Genomic DNA, 25906 nt, shown 5'->3' with positions numbered 1-25906 from the left:
AACCATTAGAAATAACAACTATAATATACGTTAACACGAAGTAATTTAAAAATATCAACATAATTAGAGATTCATACGATTGCCAATAATTTCCGTTTTAACAGTCGCCCAAAACAAATTCACTTGGGAAATTTCCGTGTTAAAATTCGTTTTTACAATACGTAAACACAATTTCCGGTTATGCAAAAATACAAGTACATTTATTGTAATTGATTTTGTAGTATAATATGTCAAGTTTGTTATATTAAACATTCTTCGTTCAAGAAGTGTTTTTGTACGTTGCAATCTTTTTTATTGAAATTGTATATACTCGCATTTAAATTAAATATCACACATCTTGTTCAAGATAAGATCAAACTTGTTTCATTAAAATCAAAATTCGAAATACAAAACCATCACATTATATTAGAAGGATTTTATATGTTTTAAAGCAATAAGTCATATTTAAGACTAGTGCAGCATAACCAACAAATATTATATGTAATAGAAAAAGCTATATTATACGCATACATGCGATAACAGCGGTAAATTTAAAGTATTTAAATACTTAAGCTACGGTCTTGAATAATGACTTCTACCTTGGGGCTTGGATCTTGCGCATGGCACTTCAGATCATCATGCCTATTAATCATGTGCAGATTCATCTATGCTGGGGCACTTTATGTTCAAGACCAATTGTCAGGGGCTGATATACAGGCCTTGAACTTGGGCATAGGAACCTAAGGCGTTTGAACATTACCAAAACATGTGATATAACAGAAAGTATTCGTATAATTATGTATAAATATCAATGGTAGTCATTGTAACCTATGTTAACCCATTTATGCATAGCGTCTAGAAAAAAAGGCCTTGATGCGGCGTCTCATCAGGGTCTGCGCTGTTTGCTTAAAGGAATTTCTGCAAGAAATATTCTAAATATAGAAATAAATATACTAGACATACCTAACTTTGGAAATAAATTTATCCAATTTAGAAGGATGGGAGAGTCCACTAGGCATAAATGGGAGAACACGGTCAACAAAATATTTTCGCATATTAATTGTTTCGAAATTCGCGTTGCTTTAGCTGTAGCTTTCGAATAAATTTATTGTCCGAATAAGGGGGTGTACTTATGTGTGTAATTGATTGTATTACATATTCATGCATTTATAGGATTTAACTTAATGCAGTTTTTATTGAAACTACACAGATAGTTTGCTTTCCTAAAAGACACCTACAAAAAAATTAAATATCATCACTACGAAACGCCTCCCGAATTTAACTGCTGCCATGCACATGTTTGATGCGTGAAATACATAACAACATTTAAAGCAAATACCTACCTATAATATAAAAAAGATATTAAATAACGATTATGTTGTATTGATCACGCTCTGCTTAGAATAAGCGCAACTCTTGTGTATTAAGTTTCGCTCGATAAATACTATGTAGAAAATAACCTTCTCACGCTACTCTTCTCGGGTCCACGGGCGTTGTAGGATAATCAATTAATGAATTTGTGTACACTTTGTTTGGGATTCTAATCGATTTGTTTCCTTTACAGCTTATAGTACATCCTACCAAGTTGGTATCTTTTCGTTGAACAGGGAATAAAGCGGTGTAACTTAAATAATCGTTAAGTTTCCACGGGGCTCATGAAAGTATGGGTTTGAGTTTCCAGTAGACACTTACAGTATGTCCCCTCTTGTGTACATGTTAGATGTCCAGTTTTTCTTCGCTGATATGAGATCAAAGGGAAGAGATAGCTAGAATGTTGGTCTCCTTCATTTGACCCTTTTATCTGCTTTCGATTGATCCAAGCTCGCATTCGATTGATTTAGATCATCTGCCGTCCTGTTTGTTTTGCATAGCTAACTTGTCGCATGTTTCTCAGCAAAACCAAACCTCCATGAGCCTACTGAATAACAGATCGCTTGAAGAGCTCTGGTGGACTAAACTATATCTATACTGTACAGCAAGATCACCTGAAGAGTGGTTTTTAGGGAATCTGTATTTAGAACTAAACCAAAAGGTCGCGGCGGTTTGGTGAAAACTTTGTATTGTAATGGTGTGAAAAGCTCTTTCTGCCAAAGTTAATATGTCAATTCAAAGGCCGGAATGTTTGCCATAAAGGTATTTATATTAATTATATGATAAGAAGGAACACATTTTAACTGACACGTGTAGTTACACAGACCTCTACAATTGGAAACTATTCTGTTCCAATATTTATATTAGTGCATTGATCAATTATAGCAGAGTATTGAAATGAGCTGTTTGGTAATGAAAAGAGATCTGGCTTTTAAGTCACGTTAAGTCACTGCTGTTGTTATCTCGCAGTTATTAAGGAATACATACACGTGTTAACACAAGGACAATTACATCAATACATCGATCATTACAAGAAAATACACAGCTCACGCTCAAACTTGCAATTAGTGGTTTCATTCCAGACAATAATTGCATTTGAAATTAATGTATAATAATTATGCATTTTAAGCTGTTTTTCACGGTTCACACAACATTTATTTATACTATTTTATTCGAATATGTTCTATTCATTTCTTATTATTTCAGATTCAGTACCGTGTATTGTTGATGTTCCGTACCATAACTGTGGGACTATGCCCAGCAGTGTTCAAATTACCACATCATGCGCATAAAGTAGGACCGATCGTCCCCAAGACACTTCAGAAATGCCTATTTATATATTATATATATATATGATTCTTTTGGAAAACATCCGAAATCCAGGCGTTTGATAAATGTCGCGAGGACGATTGCACGAGTATATGTTTATATACAATTGTTTTTAAAATCTCAACTTGCTTTTGAAGCCATATTGATAAATGCCGTACCTTAGTACGTAACCGAAAAAGAAAACGCGTTATATGTTATGTTTTGATCGTTGAGTTAACCCGCAACTAACACATTATCATAGCGAAGAAATAAAGTGAAATCTCAGAACGAACACAAAAATAGTTCCTAATTTAGATTAGTTTCAGTCATATCACAGCGACCATTTAATCTAAACTAACATTTCTTTGGTAAGCCTGTCGGCCGGTCCGCATTCTAACGTTACTGACAACTGCGCTACTTAGGTCAGAGATGGTGGATGAAAACCACGAATGAAATGATAATTCGATCGTTTCATTAAATCAACTTAATTTCTGTTTATTTTTCGCGTTTAATGATTCAAACTAAAATACGCAAGCTTTAGTGTGCGCCTTAAGATGTCGTGTATTGTGACTTTATAAATATTAATTCATATGATTGCACCATTGTCGCTTATACCTCCGTACACTTCTTTACTTTCAAAACAGTCAGTTATTGCAAAACCCCGATATACGTTGTAAGATTGTACATGTGTTTTCCTCAAATAATTCAAAAAGACGTCATCCGTCAGGGAGAGGGTCCTGCTATCTGTTATGTGTGTCTATTTTTGTTCTATAAAATTGCATTTATAACTAAGCTTCAAGTTGTAAAGATATCATATGATTTCATTAATATCAACAGTTGAGCGTTATGCTATAAGATAAGTTTAACGGTCGTGGGCAAGGAAGAGCAGTGGAAGCAACACTGCGATTGCTTAAGCGGCATTGGGTCGTGAACACAGTCTACTGAAGACTAAAACTCCCAATTAAAGCACAACATTAAAGTAAATCAGAAGCGACTTGAAAAAGACAGGAGGAAGAAAATACGGTTGCGTTGCTCAGATATAACCCACATACATTGTCCGTTCTTGGCGTTCCGATACCATCTTCACACGTTCTAACCACGATCCTACGGCGTCAGTGGCAATGTTATCGCGTCTTGGATGACGGTAATAACGAGGTGTCAACGCAAGATCGATGTGTATTGCTGCTGTGAAAATTGTGCTGTAACTTTGCTTTACTATATAATTTTATTTAATTGTGTCATTGGTTTCTATTGATAAACCGGATGATTGAAACACGGACAAATATGAACCTTTAATTAACCTATTTGGTTAAAAAAAATTAATAACGATTCCCCCAAAGTTTGTCACTAGGCCATAGTGAACTGATTTAACTGTATCGTTTCACTGAGATTGAAATGACCGAGTTGTCGTCGAATTGTTTTCTCGTCTCCATCACTGCATTGCATGAAATAAAAAGTACATTTACTCAACAGAAACTAAAATATCCGGTTATGATCATTTATTCTATACGCTTGTATACAGTATACACGAATATATTTGTGATATGTTTTCATAATATTAAACGACTAAAAACGTACATTACAAAATAAAAAATATATCCCTCACAAACGTTTTGTTACATGCATGTATGAAGCGAAACTATAATTTGACATGATATTTTGTTTTGCAGGGGTTGCAAGTGATAGTAAGTTTACAAAAAGAAATAGTAATATTTGTTTTACTTAATAATACGTTTGTGAATACTTTACCGTTAAGTATTTTAAATGATTGTTTGTGAAAAGTTAACGTAAATACTGAAAACGATTCGAAACTTACATCAAATAGTTATGGTTGGTGGTAACATTTACAATTTTCTTTAAACAGTAAAACAATGCATTTACAGAATACAGGAGTCAAAACTTGAATATGTATGTCCCCATTTTTATAAAGCAAGAACAACTATTGCTTGTCACTATTAAACACAAGTAAAATTAGTAGTACCAACACTTGATTAAATGAATCATGTATCGCAGTCATTTTTTTTTAATAAGCTTATGTATGGCATTTCGCAAATTAGGTAATGCTGATTGAAAGACAGCTTATTCAAACTTGTACAGCAGTACATGGTCTTCATACTCAAATATACAAATTATTTTCTCTCACGTGTATGTGAATAACGACATAACATTATGCAACATAAAATTCAATTAAAAATATAGATACAAATCAACACAATCTATGACAAGAACACATATGTTCTATCGATGGGGTGATTAATATATATTAAACAGTATTAGAAGGGATCGTATTTCTTATAAATAAAGCTTTTTTATACATTTAAAAACATTTAAGATTACTTAAATATCACATGAAACTAATAACTAGTGGAATTAATATGCAAATGGGTTAGGATTAGATATTCGGATAATATATTTTTTTCTTAAATCAGTGTTACATCGGCATATTTGTAAATATAAAATGGTTTTCGTCTACTAAATCAACGGAATTAAAACATAAACAAGAACGTTCATTTCGTGCAATGTTGCTATGAGCATACCTGCAAGTGTGGATTCTCAACGGATGTGCAGAGAAATAAACGCAGACGTCTAGGAAGTAAGTCTTAATGTACTTCATATTCCAAAGAGGTTTTATAAAGTTCAAACATAAATTTATAATACAGAAATGTTATTTAGACACAACACACGGCAGAGCTAGGTCGGACGTCTATAATCGGCCCGCTGCCGACATAACGGCCCGAGGGCAATTATGCGGCTAGGACCGAATAAAGACATCCGGCCAAGCACTGCCGTGTGTTATTGTTTACATTACATATCATCCTATTTTGTTCCTTCACTTAAATTTAATTCAGAACCAGCCTTCATTTTCATTCAATTGATAACGCATTGTATTACGTATCTCATGTGACGTAATTTCTGTGACGAAACCCATCAGTTTTAGCGATACTGTCTGGATTTAAGAGACAACAAATCGGACATGGTGGTATGTTATTAAACAAAAATATTTTTTTAGCATTTAGCGAATCCAAAATGTTTTTCGGATTGTGTGTTTGTCATGCATTATTGGAAGCTTCGATAGATTTGTTTCATTGTAATCGCTCTGACAAATCATCGGATTCCGATTTCTGACAGTGGTTAGCATTCGATACAATCGTTTAAAAAATTATGATTTAAACTCAATATAGATAAACGGATGGAAACACAGAAATCGTAGTAGCACATGGTTGTTATTTCATTATAATCAGCATCGCATTAAAATTGTCGTCGCAATAAGCACCACACAGGAGAAAGTCTGTAAACCAACATCGGTTTCAATGTAGTACGTATTTAACACTGTTTTTGTGTGGTGTAATTCGCCAGACTTTTCTGTGGAATGCCTTGTGCGAGTGTTTAACATGTTGAGCTGCTGTTGGATCGTTCTACCTTTCGGGCCTGTTTGGGGACACGGAAAGAGCTAATTGCATCATATATTTGTGGTTGCGAAAAGACCCGTTGCCCTAAAGACGAACGTTCTTTAACTTTCATGATAAATCCCTGCTCTTCAGACACTGGACTTTCAACGCTCCCTTGCGCCACGCCTTTGCTCAACAGAGGGCCTTTATCATGCAGATGTAGGGAAGGCCACACCTTATTTAAAACATGAACATATTTTTAAGCTTAAAACGGTACATATGTATATACCTTTAATCAATGCCGATATTCATATTTAATGTCATGCGACGGTTATCCCCAAGTATATCATTTTTTTACAGTTGCTTAGAACTTGAATGTATTTGTTAATCGTTGTACATTCGCTTACAATTGATCAACCCAAACTCACGATAATAATAACACAAAAACGTATCAAAAAACTAAAAGCAAAATCTTTAAAAATGATTATACAGTGTAATGCTAAAATTGGAAAACATAAAAAATATATTGTGAAACGTCTTAAGTCAAATTTAAATACAATAGGTATGTCTCCCCTGATCCATAACATGTCTATGTTATGAAACTTAGCGAATATTAGATTTGCTAGTACCGTTTTCATGCAGGAATATTCTCACAGTAACTAATGTGCCTATCAACATTGCTTATATCCAAGCTTACCAAGAACTCCACAAAAGGGCCTCTTTCGGTGTAGTCCTTGAACAGCGTTGTGTCAAACTTGTCTCCCGGATTGAAGTTCATGAACAGAGGCGGATCCTGGACCGCGGCCAGCCAGCACACCTCCACACACCTGTTGTAGTAGGCACGCAACTTGTCGGACTCAACATTGTATGGAACCAGTGTCTGTAGGCGATAAAATTTTCAAATCGCAAAACTTTGTATCTCTTTCTAGATAGTACAAAACCCAATGCACTCACTGTGTTCGCGTAATTTCATCTATAAATCGATTTTATTACGAAATATTCCTATTTTTTTATTGAAGTCTACGTGAGTATACACACTATGTGTAATTTTGTAATGAGGTGATATTGACAAAGGTCAGTTAAATATTTCCATTAGCACTCACATTAGGGGACACTATATTTAATTAAATTCATTTGATATGACGATTAGTTTGTGTTCCTTATGCCATCGTTTATTATACTGTACCATATACAAAAGGCGAGTAGCGAACAAAACTAAACATACAATCTTAACTACCTATCATTCCGGAGTACGCTTCATTTTAATTTGAAGAAATACCAAGAAATATCTTCCATAAAAATGTAAATGGCATGTACTGAATTTAGCATAAAAACACGGAGAACGATAATGATACTCCTATCAAATACTATCAGCAAAATGTTACTGAAGAAGGTTCAACTTCATCCAACAAGAGGATGGGAGATTGCAAAACACCACTCGTTTATTCAAGCAGTGCAAACAAAAAGGTAATGTATCGACATGAAAGGAACTTAACATGATATCTATACATTAAACATATTCAAGTTGTTTTGCATATAATAACACTATTTTTGTAATGATTTCTTTTTTTTATGATAACTATGACAATTTTTGAGTGTCTCAATGTATGACTTCCTATACATTTATAAATCGTACCGTGGTATTCTTCGAAATAAATAAATGACAGTAACAAACTAGTTTTTAAAATACATACTGATTGTATAATATGTAAAACAGAGGGAGCTTTTAATTTCCTAAGGTGTTTTATCGTCTGCTGCAGATCTGTCGGTAGGTAAACGGTGTTGGACCAAACATCGGGTTTTGTTTTCTGGAAACACAACCAAACATTATGGCCATGGTGGACCTATATCTTTTTCCTGATTTGAAGCTAGACTAAATGTTGAAGAATTGGTGCTCTTTGACACAGATTCAAAGATTGCATTGATATTTTCAACATGAACATTCTGACCAAGTTTTAGCACAGTAAAACCTAGCATTTAAACACACATTTGATCCAGATTCAAACATGAAAACATAAACATTTTGATCAAATTTAGCACGATGACGGACGCCGAACATAGACCAACCAAATTAGCTCACCTTCAACACTTCGTTTTCTGATGAGCTTATGTATAGTTGCATCATGCCAGTTGTCACAACAAGCAAGACAAATGTAAATCGAATCTGAACAACAGCTATGATGATATGTTTTAAAAAGAGGGATATTTACTGCGTCGATTTGCACTTATCAGACAAAGAAACGTTTTGCATTTTATAAGGCATACACAGACACAATCCTAATGCACAGTTCTGTAAAAAAAATTAATGCACTCAAACTGGCAAATGTTTACAATGAAGAACATTCTCATATCTAAAAGTTATCAGTACTAAATAAATGTTAAAGCTTTATGCTTTGCACGACACGTTTCGTACCTCAACGTGTGCTTATATACAGTGTGTAGTTAATGTATTTTAATAGATCTACATCTAAATTGTTGCTTTTATGCTAAACATGATCAGCAGACAAAGTTCGTTTTGGCTTGTACAAAACTGTATACACATTACCATGTGTTCTTCACACAAAAAAACAGACGTCTACCCGATGTTGAAAAAGAGTGTTCGCAGCAATTCAGTTTTATCCATTTTTCCAATAACGGTTATTATAAATTCTCCATGCTCAAAACATAAACTTAATATTAATTACTTGAAACAGGTTTACATCTCTGAAAATCAACAACATGCATTTGAATGCAATATTGCCACGTAGGCGATCCCTGTGCGTTTTTGTCACGTAATTATGGACACACAACTCCACAATATGATGTAATGCGGTAAACTAATAGTATCAGTTATCTCTTATTAATTCAACATGTATATCATGTTCATTTTGCATTTTGATCTTTTAAAAGTATTACCTTTAAAACTTTGGCTGGTAGCTCTATTGCCGATTGAACTTGTTGAATGAAAACCTGCCAGCGGCTCATCTCTTGGCACTTTGAATTGATTGTCTGAAATAATAACAAATACATCAGTTTGCATTTAATATTTATAATTAATAATTAGAATCATGTATCATGGTTTTCAATTGACTGTTTTTGGACATGATATTTCACGCATTGATACATTCTCAGGAATTGTTCATTACTTTTAAGATATCCAGCAGGGTCTTTTCTATATCCAATCCAGGATTACTCTTCTCCAAACTGTCAAATGCATCAGTCCACTCGTTGTCATACAGTTCGCTCATCTTCTCAGCAATCTTGGTTGGCCTATTCACGTCACTCAGGTCAGGGATGTTCGGATTATTATCACGGGTTTTCATTGTTGAAACGGAGCATAATCTAAATTCATATAGCTGCAGGTCTATACGCACATATATTTAGAACTTGTATTTATATTCAAATATCACGTACAATATTTTAGATCTTAAATTCATCGAAACGTTCGACATTTCGACTCACCTGTTCGTCGTGGTCGGCTTATTTCAATTCTTTAATGTTTTCTTGCAAAAAATAGTAATACTTCTGCATGTATTTATAACAAATTACAGTCCGGGGTTATAATATGAGGTCACAGAGTAACTGATATTACTCTCACCTGCCATTAATTAGTAATTATGCCCTCTTTGTATTTATAAATTACCGGTTAACGTTCTTGTGCAACGCCTTAAAAGCTCTATTTCTTGCACAGTTATACAAAATACTTCATGAACATATTTTCAACATTATACGGTGTTGCCCAGTTACAATTTTCAAGGGTTAGCTGGTTTACTAATAGCAAGTACATATACATATGCCAGTAATTTACAACTGACCAGCTTTAATCTGAGATAGCGGGATTGGGGCAGTAAATAGACGAAGAAATACTTTTATAACCAATCCGAATGTTTCCGGTCGGGAATCGAACCCCAGATACACGCATTTGTAGCCCAGCTCTCTACCAACTTAGCTAGTGTCATGTTATCAATTACATAAGACAATTAAACAAATACCCAAGAATCAGGTCTTAAAACACCAAATAGTGTGTGGGTGATTCAAATATGACGTACAATTAACAAAGTAGAATATACCTGGTGAGTGCATCGTCTTTGTCAGCTTTTTCTTGTTTATAATTTTGCAAAAGACTTGCATTTTCACTTTGCAAATATTTGATTTCCTTTTCCCGCTCTGACAGTTCCTGTCGCAACCTGTACATGCACAATTATGAATACTTAAGTACATTTTACTTTGAAAATATATGTTATTTTGATGCAATTTAATGATAACATGCGTTTAGAAACATAGCAAAATAAATTATACATACTTAGCTTTTTCTCCCTTTAGATCATCCTGGCCTTTTTGCAAACGTTCAACTTGATCTTTCAAACTGAGGTACCTATAATTTGATTTAAATGTCTAAATGCTATAACGCATTACTTATTTATCAAAATTTATTAAATACATTTTTACGTTGTTTTACCTGTTTTTTCGGTGTTCATGGCTTATTATTATTTTTATTTTCTCTAAATTAACAATAACTGTATAATAATATAAATTGTGAAATTATACTAATTACAGATTAATCTGCTGAAATTTGCATAACATAAATATTTTTTAACTTAACAACTTATCATTTTGTATAAACTGTTCGAATCGCCAACATTTACAATGTCATGTTTCTATCCCTGTCCTCTTCCGCTTTTTTATGCCTTTCTCTCCATATTGTCACCTCCCATGAATGATCTCTAGAATCTCTGAATAAAACAACTATCGATTATGGAAGCACTTACAAAATGTGAAACAATGTCTTCGTTACAGTATCGATATTTCCTATTTACAATGTTAGTAGTAGAAAACGCCGTTATTTATTTGACCTGGTGGCCTTAATTGGAACTCGTCGTAGACCCGGTCAAAAATAACACTATTGCAAAGTTAAATCAAAATCAAAATTATTGCGCATTGAGTGAAAACGATATAAAACAAAACGCGATGCACAGCGCCAGACGGCAAACATACACTGACCACAACAATGTTTATAACATTATTATAGAAATAGAATGCACAGTCAAGGAATACAATTGAAACGACCCTGTGGTAAAACAGCCAGAAGTTAAACGATCTCTTGAATAGCAAACTCAGTCTATAAAGTATAAAAACAGTGCTTTTGTTTATAATTATAATATTATTGACGATTTGCATGTTGAGATGTCGTTTGAGCCAACTGCAAAGGTTAATTCGGATGAATCTTTAAACGTATGGTATTCTTTCTTTTTGGCTGCTATGAGTACGACTTGCATGTTTACACATATTCTTAACGTCAAATTGATTTTAAGAAATTAATCACAGCAATGTAACATAAATTTTGTTTCAAGGTGCGATTTTTACAAGTTGAAGAAGCTTACGCTTTAAAGTACACAAATGCGTGCATTGTTTGTTTTGTGTTCAGCTTGGATGTTAAAATGTTGTTTTGTAAAGGGCCACATGTGTGCTTAATTAATATAATTTGTTTTTAAATTATAATGCGCCCTATATTCCGTTTACTTATTTATTTAAATGTACACATTGTTATTTAATGACATGATAATAACTCCTCAACAAAAGTATCAGTAAAACTATTGTATGCTCCCAAACAGTGCGCTCTTTCCATGTACCGTACTGTTTAATTAAACGCTGTTTACAAAATCATATGAGTGTGTCAGATAATCAATCAAAGGGCACTTACGTTCTGAAAAAAGTTGTCGATGTTTGACCTGACATTGTGCATATCTACATTAAAGGGGTGTTTCAAGAAAACAATTATATAATGTAATTCATGCATGTACGAGATTTGAAGAGAAAACAAGTTATCGTTTAAAGAGCTTTAAATTATCCTCAGAAATTTTCAGATGAGCACAACAAAAAGACAATATGCTCATGTCCATCTTGTACGAAAAATCTTATATTTAGCATAATTATAATATATTATAATATTAATATTAAGTTTCATTAAAGTTCGTAACATTAGTTTGAAAATGTCATGTTGTTGTTTTTTTCAAAGGGATGCTTCGTATAAAAATTACATCCTTTAAGAATCATTTGTGAAAGAGGTAAAACGTGGACAGAAATCGTTTCTTAAAAACTCCTAGAAACGTCACTGGAGGGAATGACCTGGCAATATTAACATATCTACGATTAAAGGAGTCTGCAAACAAAGCAACATCTTATTTGGATCAAATTCTTACGTTCTCATGCGAAAATGAAAACAAGGCAAAAAATTGAGCGGGCGGAACTAGAAATATACGCATGTTCTACGAATGATGCATGTTACGTTCTTTAAAATTTATTTAGTAAGAACATTTTATAAGGACAGAACACGTTGCTCTTGTTTAATTCTTAAACCACAATTTAAAAAAAAAGCACCCAGACACGACCTTAGGAATCAGACAATAATATAAGGAACAATAGTTATTGATGCGTTGTACTTAACATAAAATGTGCCGAAAATTGACGTTTTCACGAAGCTAATCGAGTTGAAAATGCATGCTTACATTTGATCTTAATGACTTAATATGTTTGGTAAATAGTTCATGACTGATCCGTATTCGAAAAAAAGTTTTTTATAGATACTTCCGTTACAAAGTGTATGCGTAATGGGTGGCTGCTAAATCAACAAGGACCTACACTATTTCAGAGTGAAAATAGAGAGAGAGAGATTGGTTAATTGTTGATTTAATAAAGTACTGCTACTCAACACTGATTCTGGTCGATCAGCAGCTCTTCTTCCACCGACACTATCTTGTGTAGTGTAACCTTGAACGCCTCGAGATTGCAGTGTTCCTTGTGCTACCCCTTTGCTCAGAAGTGGTCCATCTTTGTGGAGATAGAGTGCAGGCCATACCTGAGGAGGTTTGGTATTGAAATCTCTTGTATATGCTAAAACCGGTTCTAGTTGGCCTCAGCGGTACTTATAAATATCAGTGATTAACAGCTTCAACCCGTCACAGAAAGAGAATGGGAGAGAGAATTTGAATTCTCTTATAAACAAATTTGAACTTGACAATGTGCTTACCAAGAACTCCACATACGGGCCTCTGGTGGTGTAGTCCTTGAACAGCGTTGTGTCAAACTTCGCTCCCGGGTTGAAGTTCATGAACAGAGGTGGATCCTGGACCGCGGCCAGCCAGCACACCTCTACACACTTGTTGTAGTAGGGACGCAGCTCATCAGAGTCACCATTTTTGGGCACTAGCAACTACAAATTTAATCAGTATATATACATGTATACATATATACAATTATAAAATACACACCGTAACCATTCATTCGCATTTTCATACAAGTATACATTTTAACTGCGACTTACTTAGATTAAAGTAACGAAACCGTATTTGTCTAATGTTAGTTAACGTTCGGATGTGGAGAAAACATAAATTAAGTGTTCATGAAGTTTTGGTACACGACCTTTAAATTAATATGCCTGTATTGCCGATAATTGGCTGCATAAATTTATATTTAACAAAAAGTGCAAACGATACATTTGTGATTGATGTATTCCCATTTGAGTGCTTGCACAATAGGTCCTACCTTTAAGTCATAACGCTAAATGTTGACCATATTACAATGATTCTTGTAACGGTAAAGTTATCTGTTTACTAAAATACACGTATGGGTTTAAATAATACTTACTCTTTGTATAATAGGAAGATTAATATGGACTCTGCGTTTCCTGAACTCTGTTATATACTGCTTCATTTCTTTCGTAAGGGCAACTTCATATTCTAAGCGCGTAAAAGGCTTGAATTCCTAGACAAAAAGAAATGATTGCATGTAAGTAATTCAATCATTGCATTTGAAGATTATCACAAAGTGTGCATATAAATGTGGTGTTTTTGTGCTGTACAATTACAGTCAAGCACGTATTACAGTAAAATGCATTCGTTCGGACATACATGTGCACAGTAAGATGGTTGATTAATGCTTTAACAAATATATGGCATATTATGAATCACCATTGTTGAACTCTATACGTAGCTCGTACCTGTAAAACTTTAGCTGGTAAATCTATTGCATATTGAACGCGTGGAAAGAAATCCTCCCATGCCATCTCAAGGCATTGTTCATAAATAACCTAGTATAAAATTTTTTATATACAAATCATATTTGTTGATTTCGGTATAAGCCGCATTTAATACAAAATAAAAAATATATATAATTTCAAAGATCACCATGTACACATAATTTATATAATAAATAACAGAGAGAAGAGCAAAAACAATAATTGACGATTTTTAACTTTGAATTGTAACGTAAATTGCTAGTTTCACAATGTCTATTCATGATGAATAATAATTGGAAATCATCAAAATATGTATAAGATAAAACAGCGCAGACAAAAATTAATTTACTTTATCCATGCACTTGCACTGTATTTTGACTATTTACCGACAACCAATGCATGGGACATAACGATCCGCAATTATATTTACATTCTCAAGGACTATAAACAATACAGAGCAAAAGCTAAAACTCTTGACCATTTACAACGATTTTTCAACTTAAACTTTGACCGAGAAGCTGATGTGTGAGAAAAGTAAACATACCCAGTAATTTTCACCGTTAATTTAAAATAAAACCATATCGGAAAGTAATTTTATAGAAAGCATGTCAACAAAAGAAAATCTAACCTTTAATATGTTAACAAGTTTCTGTACACTATCTATGCCAGGATGCCTTTTCTCTAAACTGTCAAACGCATCAGTCCACTCGTTGTCATAAAGCTCGCTCAATTGTTCAGCAATCTTGGTTGGCCTGTTCACGTCAATCAGGTAAGCGATGTTCGGTTTATCATCTAAGAATGTTTTCCTCACGGCACTTAAGCTAAAGTCAATTATAAACAAGTTGTTTTTTAAGTTTCATAAATTAATATTTCACTTTTTTTTACTAATTTGCTCATTTTCCGAATAATAATGGGTAACTAAGAGAAAATATGCATTTTGTGTGTATTTTTTTTTCAAAATTAAATAAAACTGATATCTACCGTCCAGTAAAATGACAATAAATCAACAGTGCATCGCTACATTCAAAGTATTAAGTCACTGAAGTTAACTATATATTGTAAAATTAACCTTGTCAATGCCTCATCTTTCTCTGCCTTTTCCTTCCGATAGTTTCGTAAGCGACTTGCGTTGTCGCTTTGCAAATCTCTAATTTCCTTTTCACGTTCGGACATTCTCATCCGTAACCTGTACAAGTGTGGATGTATGATGACATTTTACTTTGACATTTCATGTTATATAGACACAATTATACTGCTATATGAACATGAGGATAGATATGTAACAATCAAAATTACAAATACTTTGCATTGTCTTCCTTAAGTCGAGCCAGGTCTTGATTTAGACGTTCAACTTGATCTTTCAAACTGATGTACCTATAAAACAATGGAACGTTTAAAATGCAAAAATGCATTAATGATTTATCTAAATAAATGGAATAAATTAAACGTATTTACAGTGTCGTTTTACATGATATTTTTGTTTTATTTTGCCTTTTATAAGCTTATATGTTGCTTATATATCATCAAAAGAGTTATGAGGATTAATCTGCTGAAAACTGATTAACGACAATATCTATCAATTACAAGACTTATTATTTTGTATGAATTGTTCGATTCGCCAACGTTTACAATGCAACGTATTCATCCCTGTCCTCTTCCGCTTTTTTATGCTTTTCTCTCCACATTGTCACCTCCCATGAACGATCTCTAGAATCTCTGAAGCAAACAACAATCAAACCTTTACATACTGTTAATATTTAAAATCCCCCATAATTTATTTCTCTGTCTATCTACAGTGTATCTCGCTATGTACACGAGCAGAACTGCGTGTCCTTTTCGGCGTTTCTTAGTTGCACACCATTCAAGAAACAATTATACACAAATTAATGCAATAGTCCCTATAATAAGTAAATTAAAGGATATGTGTATTTTTGAAAGCAATTTTGTTAACCAATATTTGTACGAGACCGCTGCCTAATGTCACATACCAAGTATCAAGTAATTGGTCGTAAAGAAGAAAATTTTTAGTTATCTTGCTACACAAATCACATTGCTTATGGGGCATGTCAGGTTTTGACCCCAGGACATGATCGTAAAACAACTTGACAAATATCAAAGCTCTTTGACTTTGGGTTTTAGAGAAGAAGCATTTATTTATTATATTAACCAGATTTGTATGCTAACAGCACGTTACCCATGGCGCGTACGAAGACTTTACCCACGAGACACTAGAGGGCCACTTAACGATGCTTAGTACCAAGCTTTAAATCCCTGACCTTTGCGGTATTAGAGATGAATATTTTATACATTTATATACTCTAAAAGTCTATACGAATTTTGTGACCATTGTAACGAGACCTGTGTTAACCCCCAAGGCATAATTTGAACAAACTTAGTAAAGAACCACTAAATAATATTACACACAAAATATTCAACACCTGAACATGGCGGTTTTACCGCTATTAGTTTTAGGTATTTGTTATACAAGTCACTTTTGAGTTATACTCTTGTGAAAAGCATTTCGTTTCAATCTTGGTTAGCATGAATTGTTAAGATTCAAACTTCAAATTGTTGATAATAACATATTTTGAACCTTGAAGAGTAGTCTAGTCTAGCATGGACACATAATAGTATGTGCTAACAATCGAACTATATTTACTAGTGAAACTGATAACCGCACCTCAACAATTCGCTCGGGCAAATGTTCCTTATTTATTTAAATGATGGGAACAAGATATTGAAGAAAAATTCTGTTAAAGATAAACATTCTTTAAAAATAATGTTGCAAATATCATCCATATAAAAAGAAATCTAAAATTTAATCAAATTCAAATCATGGTTCGTGGTATCTTGCGCATATCTGGAAATAAACAAAAGCATAATTATGAATATTTCAGATCGTTAATTAACGGGAAGTAAGTTTCTATAAACCATGTTTGTCGATGATGGCCTGACCTGTTGCAAGTCTATCAATTGGAGTATTGCACATTTTAAATCATGTGGATCATTTGTGTATGAGATTTTTTGTTGAAACAAATTTTTATTTTAATACAGTAATATCTGGAAATTCCTTAAATAAAACGGCAAGACAATATGCCCATATCAATTTTGCTTTTATTAATGTTTATGGTATACATTTTGCAAAAGACTGATTTACATTCGTTATATTAAGATATTGTTTCAGATGTATCCTTTATTAGGTGTAAGCAAACTAGCATGCTGCTTATTATATATAAAATCCTAAATGACAGAGTTAAATAAAATATGTCCAAAGGTAAGTAAGATGTATGCTTGTAAGCAATAGAAATAGTGTTTTGAGTTTTATAATGGTCATCAGCAAACATAATTTAAACCTGAAAATCGTAAATTTAAGAGCATGTCTATAGCACCTATTTGAATGTAAATACGTTGTTGTACCATTGCTTGAATAAAATGGTCAACGTTTGAAGATATTTTGAATAAGCACATGCTGTATTATATATAATCATCCGTGTTTACAAAATTATAATTGGAAACAATATTCCTGACTTGTTTACTACAAATTCAGCTGCAACAAATGATTTTAATTCTGCATAACGAAAACAAGTTTTTTTTAAATGCAGACGTAATTGTTATTGTAACTATATTTCAATAAAGAATCATTCATAAACACATGCCATTTTTTTAAATATTAACAAAGTTAAGTAAGGAGAAATAATTTTGATTTAAAAAAAACTACGGTGGTATAAAAATTTACTTACTGTGCATGTTCACGTTTTTGTTTCTTCTCAGCCCGTTCTCGCGTGGGGCTATTAAGTATTTAAAAGATGTCATTTTTAGTCGCATGAATGGATGAAGATGGTTCTAGTTCTTATGTCAATTAACTTAAAATCATAATGATCCACATATTTGACCCATATTCATTTAATTCTAACAGATAAAGTATTTTAAAAAATATGGGAGGAGGGCAACGCACTGCAGGTTTCTGGTAGCCAAGAAGGAGTTTTTGTATTAATCAATTAATTTGAACTATAGTGTGTATGCATGTCATGTAACAGTTTAACAAATGAGACAATAAAACTCGAAAAATGTAATAGCAATACATTTTGATAGTACTGTTACAAGACATAAATACGCATTAACACTCAATAGTCAATAATCGGTATGATATTCATAAAATTCCTAATGTTTATTATCATTTCTTTGGGACTTCATCAGTATTATTAGGCCAAGTATAAATATACAAGCAGACATCATAGCAGGATCATTTCTATTTGATTCCATCTCATCGTTCTGTTCTAGTTTTATATTTTAAGAAGCGAAACATTGTTTTCCATCTTGGCAATAAAAACATGTGTTCTCTTCATTTGTGTGACCGTGACATTTTAACTTCATCCAAAACGTTTCAGCATTGTTAATAGTTGAAATTATGCGTTGTCTTTGCTCGTTTTAAGACGATTCAAACCATAAGGCCATATTCGTTTAGGGTTATGCCTATTGGTGGTACAGTAGAAACTCCAATAAATGACATTTGGTAAATATTCAATGAAATTCAATGCGGCGCTGAAATTTCAATTGCAATTACTACACATCAATCAGAAAATAGTGAAAGCATTAAACCTCTTACAAGTACCTAATATCCAAATGAATATTCTAAAATATTAACCAAACAGAAAATGCGTTTGCTCTATGCTTGTTACCATGAAATATGGTCTCAGTGTTCATACTAACACCTGCGGAAGAGTTGGTGAAAGAATGACATGAGCATTCATCAAAGCTTAGGACGACACACTGACTAATGAAAGTAATTCAACTAATTAAATTATATGATTTGAACGAATCGATAATAGATATTTCGATTGACTTAATGAAATCGATATCAAACGCATTCAAACATTCAATCATGTTTCCTATAAACTGCATAAAAATCAAATATTTACATACCTGTCAAGTTTTCCAGATTTCGGTGTATCCCGGTTTAAAAGCTATAATGGAAAAATACGTGAATCATTAATGAGTACACATTTGAAACCGTATTCATATTAAAATGGATATAAATACTGTTACTTACTTGCAAAATGTTCAAATAAAATAAGTGGTTTCTCGCAAGAAGAAATTTTACCTATATTCAAATGTTGTTAAAGTTTTACACAAATTTGAATTTTAGATCTAAAGCCATGCTTCAATTGAAAAGCATACACATTTAAATAAATTTCATGAAAGCAAGCTATACACACATATTTGAAAGAAAAAATTACATTCCGCCTTAATTCTTTGTTAGCACCTATCGTCATCTTGTTTTGGAAAAGGAAAGTTCAACGAGCATTGTATTAAGTGTCATGAAGCTTGACCAAGGAATAATGAAAATATGACAGTAATACTTTTTTAATTTCAATGTACGGTTTAAAACGCGTGCCTCCCAAATCGACCGGATTGAGTTTATTTTTAAACCTTGATTTCTATTGAAACAGCAGATACAAAGAACAGATTATACAGGACTTTTTATCAAAACATCGGTATTTTTTTTATTTTTCCTTTTAAGCGTGCATCCTATAGAATGAATGAGTCTTCAGATATGTTAATACTGGACCGGGTTAAAATAAATTAAATCATATTTATGATAATAATTTAATAAATCTTTGTTCTGCCTGATTGATACAAAATATACGAAATTTGAATACAATTGGCAGCTCATCAAATGAATCAGCCACATGTTTATCGAAAGGACATTTAAATATAAACCATGTGAGACATGTGGGAGGCGGAAAACTACAACGGGCGAGGCATGGTTAGGGGCGATAACCCCAAAAAAGGGTTAGAGTAAGGGTTAGGGTTAGGGGTCGGGTTAGGGTTAGGGTAGGGTTTAGGCTAACCCAAACCCTAACCCGACCCCTTACACTTACCCTAACCCTAACCCTCTAACCCCCCCTTGCGCAATACCATACCATGCCTCGCCCGTTGTCGTTTTCCGCCTCCCGAGACATGTGGGCAAACATAAATAAATCGATTGTCACTCTGCAAGCTTTATTTACTTGTAATCAAACATGATGGATTTTCTTATTCTTTTTGCAAATAATGTATATTCGTTTTCTGCTAGTTAACTTTGAGGACTTACGATAGGCGTGATCTAAACTATACTAAAATGAATTTTCAAACGAACATTAAAGCCATCACACTATTTCTCACGAGATAATCATTTGAAAACAATCAAACACACTATTAAATACTTTTCTACATACGCAAATATTCACTTTCTAAAATAGTTTCATTGCACTATCGGTTTAAGTAGCTACATTTTAACATCGCATATACATTTCATTAGTGCATTATAAGTATGAAGTTATCAAATGTATATATGTATATACGACCTTTATGTCAATTTTGCATGTTTCTATCTTAAAACAACACATCAATATCGGGGGGGGGGGGGGGGGGGGGGCGTTAACTGGAGCTTACTGGATTTAAGCGTGGTTTGTTGGAACTTAATTCCAAGATGGCGTCGTTTTCGTGTTTTTCGTGCAGGAGTAGTGGTGAATTTCTTTTAAACGAATACGCCCTTTCGACTCTACCATGTGTGTGATTTCCTCGTTTTTTTGTTTGTTTCAAGATCGTAGACGTCAGTATAAAAAAGGTAATTGAAGGAAACCGTCTACATATCTGTTGTCTACTTACGTGACGTTCGAGTTATTAGATGCACAAATATCTTGTTCTAGTATAATTCACAGTATTGACGCACGTGTACAGTAAAATATTAAATAAATCACGATTATTTTATTTTCCCAATGCCGTTTCATCTCTGATAACTAATTTATTGCCGACAAAATTGTTGTGACCCCCCTTTTTGGGACTGATTTCCTTTTAAGCATTTTTTGAGACCTGACTTTCAAATGACAAACACAGCTCATAACTATGTTAGAAGGTTTTACGGGAAAATGATGTAGTCGTGCTTTTAGTTAAACGTGACTGTAAGGCGTGCGCCAATGCTGTGTATTATAAGGGAAAATGATATGTGTACATCCAATTGCTCAATTTTTTTCTATTCCGACGTTATCTGTAAACAACACGAGAGAAGCACAAACATCGTAAAGCCGAAATGGCGTATTTATTTGAAAGAAATATAAATATTTAGTGGCACACCGGGTGAAAATATCTGCCACTCCTTCACGAAAAACGCGAAAAAATGCATTCATGGAAGTAAGTTCAAACTAACCTCACTTTAACCCAGTTAACTCCAGTATACGGATGTATTGTTTTCAGAGCAAATAAAGTTTTTGTTGGTGAACATACCGCTGCGATATGACTAAGATATTTTTGGAAACGGCAAAAACATCCAACTTAACAAATAAGCACAAACCTGGATATGTGCTTTGTCACTTCATGTGAATGAAAGTTGAAAAGAATTAAAAAGAGAAATAATAAAGTCTTAACGTTTATCCACCCTACGAACGTACATTTGTAATGGCCATACAGCTCTTTTCCGCTTCCTCTAACTCTGATTGATAAATATCCTTATATATCACGAGACGCTTACTGGTGTAGTTGTCAATATTTTGCTTTTTTTGTTTTTTGTGTATCTCTGGTTGATACTTAGACAGTTGTTTGCTTGCATTATATAGTCGGGCTGCTTGTTTTTCAAACTTGTCTACATCTAGGTCGTACAGGAATTGTAACCGTGTTCCAGTTTCTGGCTTCTGACGTCTGAAATTAAGACAAGAGAATACACTATTAGCAAGGTTACTAAATTATATTTAATGTCGTCGAGAAATGTTGTACTCGCTTTAAATATTTCCAACAAGTGTTCAAGATATTTTATGTCTCAACACGAGGTATGTAACTTTCAGTATGGCAAATAATACATTATGTATGGATTCTGTAAAATGAATATCGATATAAAACTGATTCTACATTATCCAATCAGTTTAAGTTATAAGATTAAATCAAAAAGTAAAAAAAACAAGGGCTGTTTGTAAAACACGCATGCCCTCCAAATGGGTTGTCAGTTGTAGTGGCAGCCATTGTGTGAATAGGATAGAAACTATTTTACTGCTACAGGTCACTGTGACTTTGACCTTTGACCTAGTGACCTGAACATAAATCGGGGTCATCTGCCAGCCATGATCAATGTACCTTTGAAGTTTCATGATCCTAGGCCTAAGCGTTCTTGAGTAATCATCCGGAAACCATTTTACTGTTTCCAGTCACTGTGACCTTGACCTTTGACCTAGTGACCGGAAAATAAATAGGGGTCATCTGCCATTCATGATCAATAAACCTATGAAGTTTCATGATTCTAGGCCTAAGCGTTCTTGAGTTATCATCCGGAAACCATTTTACAGTTTCGAGTCACTGTGACCTTGACCTTTGACCAAGTGACCTCAAAATGTATAGGGGTCCTCTGCCAGCCATGATCAATGTACCTACGAAGTTGTTTTGATCCTAGTTGCAATCATTCTTGAGTTATCATCTTGAAACTATTTTACTGTTTTGAGTCACTGTGACCTTCAACTTTGACCTAGTGACCAGAAAATCAATTGGGGTCATCTGCCAGTCATGATCAATGTGCCTATGAAGTTTCATGATCCTAGACCTAAGCGTTATTGAGTTATCATCTGGAAACCATTTTACTGTTTTGAGTCACTGTAGACCTTGACCTTTGACCTAGTGACCTGAAAATCTTTAAGGGTCATCAGCCAGTCATGATCAAGATACCTATGAAGTTTCATGATCCTAGGCCTAAGCGTTCTTGAGTTATCATCCGGAAACCATTTTACTGTTACGAGTCACTGTGACATGACCTTTGACCTAGTGATCTGAACATCAATAGGGTTCATCTGCTAGTCATGATCAATGTACCTATGAAGTTGCATGATCCTAGGTCTAAGCATTCTTGTGTTATCATCCGGAAACCATTTTACTGTTTCGAGTCACTGTGACCTTGACCTTTGACCTATTGACCTTGACCTTTGACCTAGTGACCGGAAAATCAAATAGGGGTCATCTGCCAGTCATGATCAATGTACCTATGAAGTTTCATGATCCTAGGCTTAAGCGTTCTTGAGTTATCATCCTGAAACCATTTTACTGTTTTGAGTCACTGTGACCTTGACCTTTGACCTAGTGAACAGAAAATCAACAGGGATCATCTGCCAGTCATGATCAATGTACCTATGAAGTTTCATGATCCTAGGCCTAAGTGTTCTTGAGTTATCATCCGGAAACCATTTAACTGTTTCGAGTCACTGTGACCTTGACCTTTGACCTAGTGACCTGAAAATCTATAGGGGTCATCTGCAAGTCATGATCAATGTACCTATGGAGTTTCATAATCCTAGGCTTTAGCATTCTTGAGTTATCATCCGGAAACCATTTGGTGGACGAACCGACCGACGGACCGACGGACGGACTGACATGTGAAAAACAATATACCCCCTCTTCTTCGATGGGTGGCATAAATATGAATGAAAATAAAACTTAATAAATCTACATAACCATTTAACCTTTTGATTGAACACAAACATTAATTTGAGTGACTGCTATGGATATGTTGACACTTTGATCCTGTAAACCTGTTAGCGACGAGTCCCGGGTTCGAGTCACGAACTGGCCGACAACTTTCCCCACTCTCTGACATTTGGCGCCCAACGGGGGACCGTGACGTTACCTGGGTATACTCCTACGGAGGCCAATGTTTAATTATATAACACCCCGAAACCTTGTATTCGATGACGAATAAAAAATCGAAAGGGGGTATGTCACGGTCTGAACTTAGGACTTCACGTAAGGGAAAAAATTGTAGGGCGGCCCGGTTAGCTCGGGAGAGCTCTCGCCCTGTTAGAGAGGTGTCCCGGATTCGAGTCCCGGACTTGCCTTACAATTTTCTAACCTTGTGATATTTGGCCCAAACGTGGGACCGTGACGTTACCTGAGTGTTCTCCTACGGAGACCCATGGTTAATTATATATCACCCCGATATTCATGGACGAAAACTTATTCAAGTGGGGTTGTATGTCATGGTCACGTTAGGGGTGAGGTTGTGTTGCCTACGCATTCAGTCTGGTCAGGAGATACATACTGAGCCCATAACACCTTGAGCGGTTTTATAGCGAACAGCATCGCCTCTGACCAGACTGCACAAATGCACAGATTGGGCTTGAGCTACGCTGGCCGAAACGTCATAAGACCCATTCTCGCATGACGCGGCTATGAAAGTGTGATTTAAATGTGTCGAAAGAAAACTGCGTGTTAATCAAATATTAACATACGATATATTTCGATGGTGAAGAAATAAAATCATAATAAGCAATGTGAGGACACATATGATGTGAATTCCCGTAGTTAAATTTTATCTACTTACACTTATGTGTGGTTTGACTATAATAACACACATTACATGCGGTGATTATGCGACTAACAAGTGGAAAAAAAAGGTAAACTTTTTTTTTTCAATTCAATAATTTAGAAACGTTAATTTCAAACTTTATTTATAAGTCAGCATTTACGCCGAATATCTTTTTAAAAGATATGTGCTGTTATATTTAGTTGTTTTTTATATTCGGTTTTAACGATTATAAAGAATTTTTGTCGATGTCTATAGTATTCCTGTAGTTATTGGTGAACTCATGTTCAACGTTTTATAAATTGAGAACTATAAATATAAACAAACTTAACCGTATACTATTGCGTTGCTATCACCCGAGCCATTGAGAATATATGAGATATCGCCGCTACATGTTGAGAACATAAGAACGCTTCCCAGACATATAGGATTTAACCTTGCTGTACTAGCGAGCACTATAAAAGAAGATACGTTACAGACGCGTGATGGTGTATTGGACTATCGATAGCCCACTATACTTGTTGATCAGCAGTAGTTTATTTTCCCGCATCATTCTATTCATAGCCTCATATTTTGAATGACCTTTGCTGCGCAAAAATTACACGTGATTAAGTCGCAGCAAATAGTGGACTACTTTAATCATTCATGAACATTCTCTTCCGCGAAATGTATAATTCAAAAATTGTTTATTAATTTATTTCTATTTACGCTCCTTTTGAAAATATTCCATTTAACACGATATTCACATTATGTGTCCATTTGTGAATGAATATAGTTGAAGAACTGAAACCTCTGGCATAAAGTAAACAACTCTTTCTCTGTGCTGATGCGGCAGTTATCAGATTTATCGTACCTAACAAAACTGGATTAAAAAACGTGGTATTAATCTTGAAAATTGAAATGTTCACTAACTTCGTCGCAGTAAAATGTGATCTACTCGCGGGGGATAGTCTAAGCAAAAGAAGTCATGTAAAAAGTCCTGATCTATGTTATGCTACAATACTGAAGATTTAAATTACTTTTATTGGAAGCTTATACTTAAACAGAAACTGATATGGTCAACAGACACACATCATTTACATTAAATTTAGTTTTTACGTGTGATGCTCGACACACTTTGTCGCGTACAGATATCGGAATTGCTTGCATAAAGTCATAAAAGGGAACAATTCAAATTCACCTGTAGAAATTCACTGTTTGGATTTTTTTTCCATCATTTTTTTATTAATGGCTGTGTTTTCAGTATCGACTTTAAAAAGACCACCGGTTTATTAATGCGATGAGCGTCATCAATTTACAAGAAGACATTGAATATGGATATTCTAGTAAACAAAGCTACTGGAAACAAACCGTAACCCTGTTTATACACGCATAAGAAGACAGGTTGCACCGTAAAGTAAATATATTCACGTCATTATTCCGTTTCAGATCAGAAAAGCATCATTTTATCTTTTAATTTGTATGTGCGGAAAATATTCCTGTACAATGTGAACTCGCCTCCCTTTACTGATCCCCAAATTCGGGCATCGCACATGCGCACATCAAACTTCT

General features: G+C 34.2%; 1 protein-coding gene across 6 annotated transcripts in view; it reads right to left on the bottom strand.

Moving 5' to 3' along the window:
- Positions 1-25906, bottom strand: part of LOC127877239 (uncharacterized) — a 55854-nt gene that overhangs the window by 28343 nt on the left and 1605 nt on the right. For 2 of the 6 annotated variants that reach the window (XM_052422921.1, XM_052422922.1), the window contains exons 2-16: positions 23586-23692; positions 21471-21717; positions 18964-19004; positions 17781-17828; positions 15670-15756; positions 15343-15414; positions 15110-15226; positions 14669-14861; positions 14023-14112; positions 13671-13787; positions 13054-13236; positions 12737-12882; positions 10673-10759; positions 10330-10401; positions 10097-10213 (exon numbers count right to left, since the gene is read on the bottom strand). In XM_052422921.1, coding sequence (XP_052278881.1) covers positions 10097-10213; positions 10330-10401; positions 10673-10759; positions 12737-12882; positions 13054-13236; positions 13671-13787; positions 14023-14112; positions 14669-14861; positions 15110-15226; positions 15343-15414; positions 15670-15756; positions 17781-17828; positions 18964-19004; positions 21471-21717; positions 23586-23650 — 1682 coding nt within the window. In that variant the 5' untranslated portion in view covers positions 23651-23692. Of the gene's footprint in view, positions 1-6744; positions 6928-7741; positions 7856-8942; positions 9036-9172; positions 9369-10096; positions 10214-10329; positions 10402-10672; positions 10760-12736; positions 12883-13053; positions 13237-13670; positions 13788-14022; positions 14113-14668; positions 14862-15109; positions 15227-15342; positions 15415-15669; positions 15757-17780; positions 17829-18963; positions 19005-21470; positions 21718-23585; positions 23693-25906 lie in introns of all 6 variants that reach the window. The other 4 variants (XM_052422926.1, XM_052422925.1, XM_052422924.1 and 1 more) reach the window with 4 other exon arrangements.

The sequence above is a fragment of the Dreissena polymorpha genome, chromosome 4, assembly GCF_020536995.1.
Source record: "Dreissena polymorpha isolate Duluth1 chromosome 4, UMN_Dpol_1.0, whole genome shotgun sequence".
NCBI lineage: Eukaryota > Metazoa > Mollusca > Bivalvia > Myida > Dreissenidae > Dreissena > Dreissena polymorpha.
The sequence above is the reverse complement of the archived record's forward strand: the minus strand, read 5'-3'. Positions and strand labels throughout refer to the sequence as shown.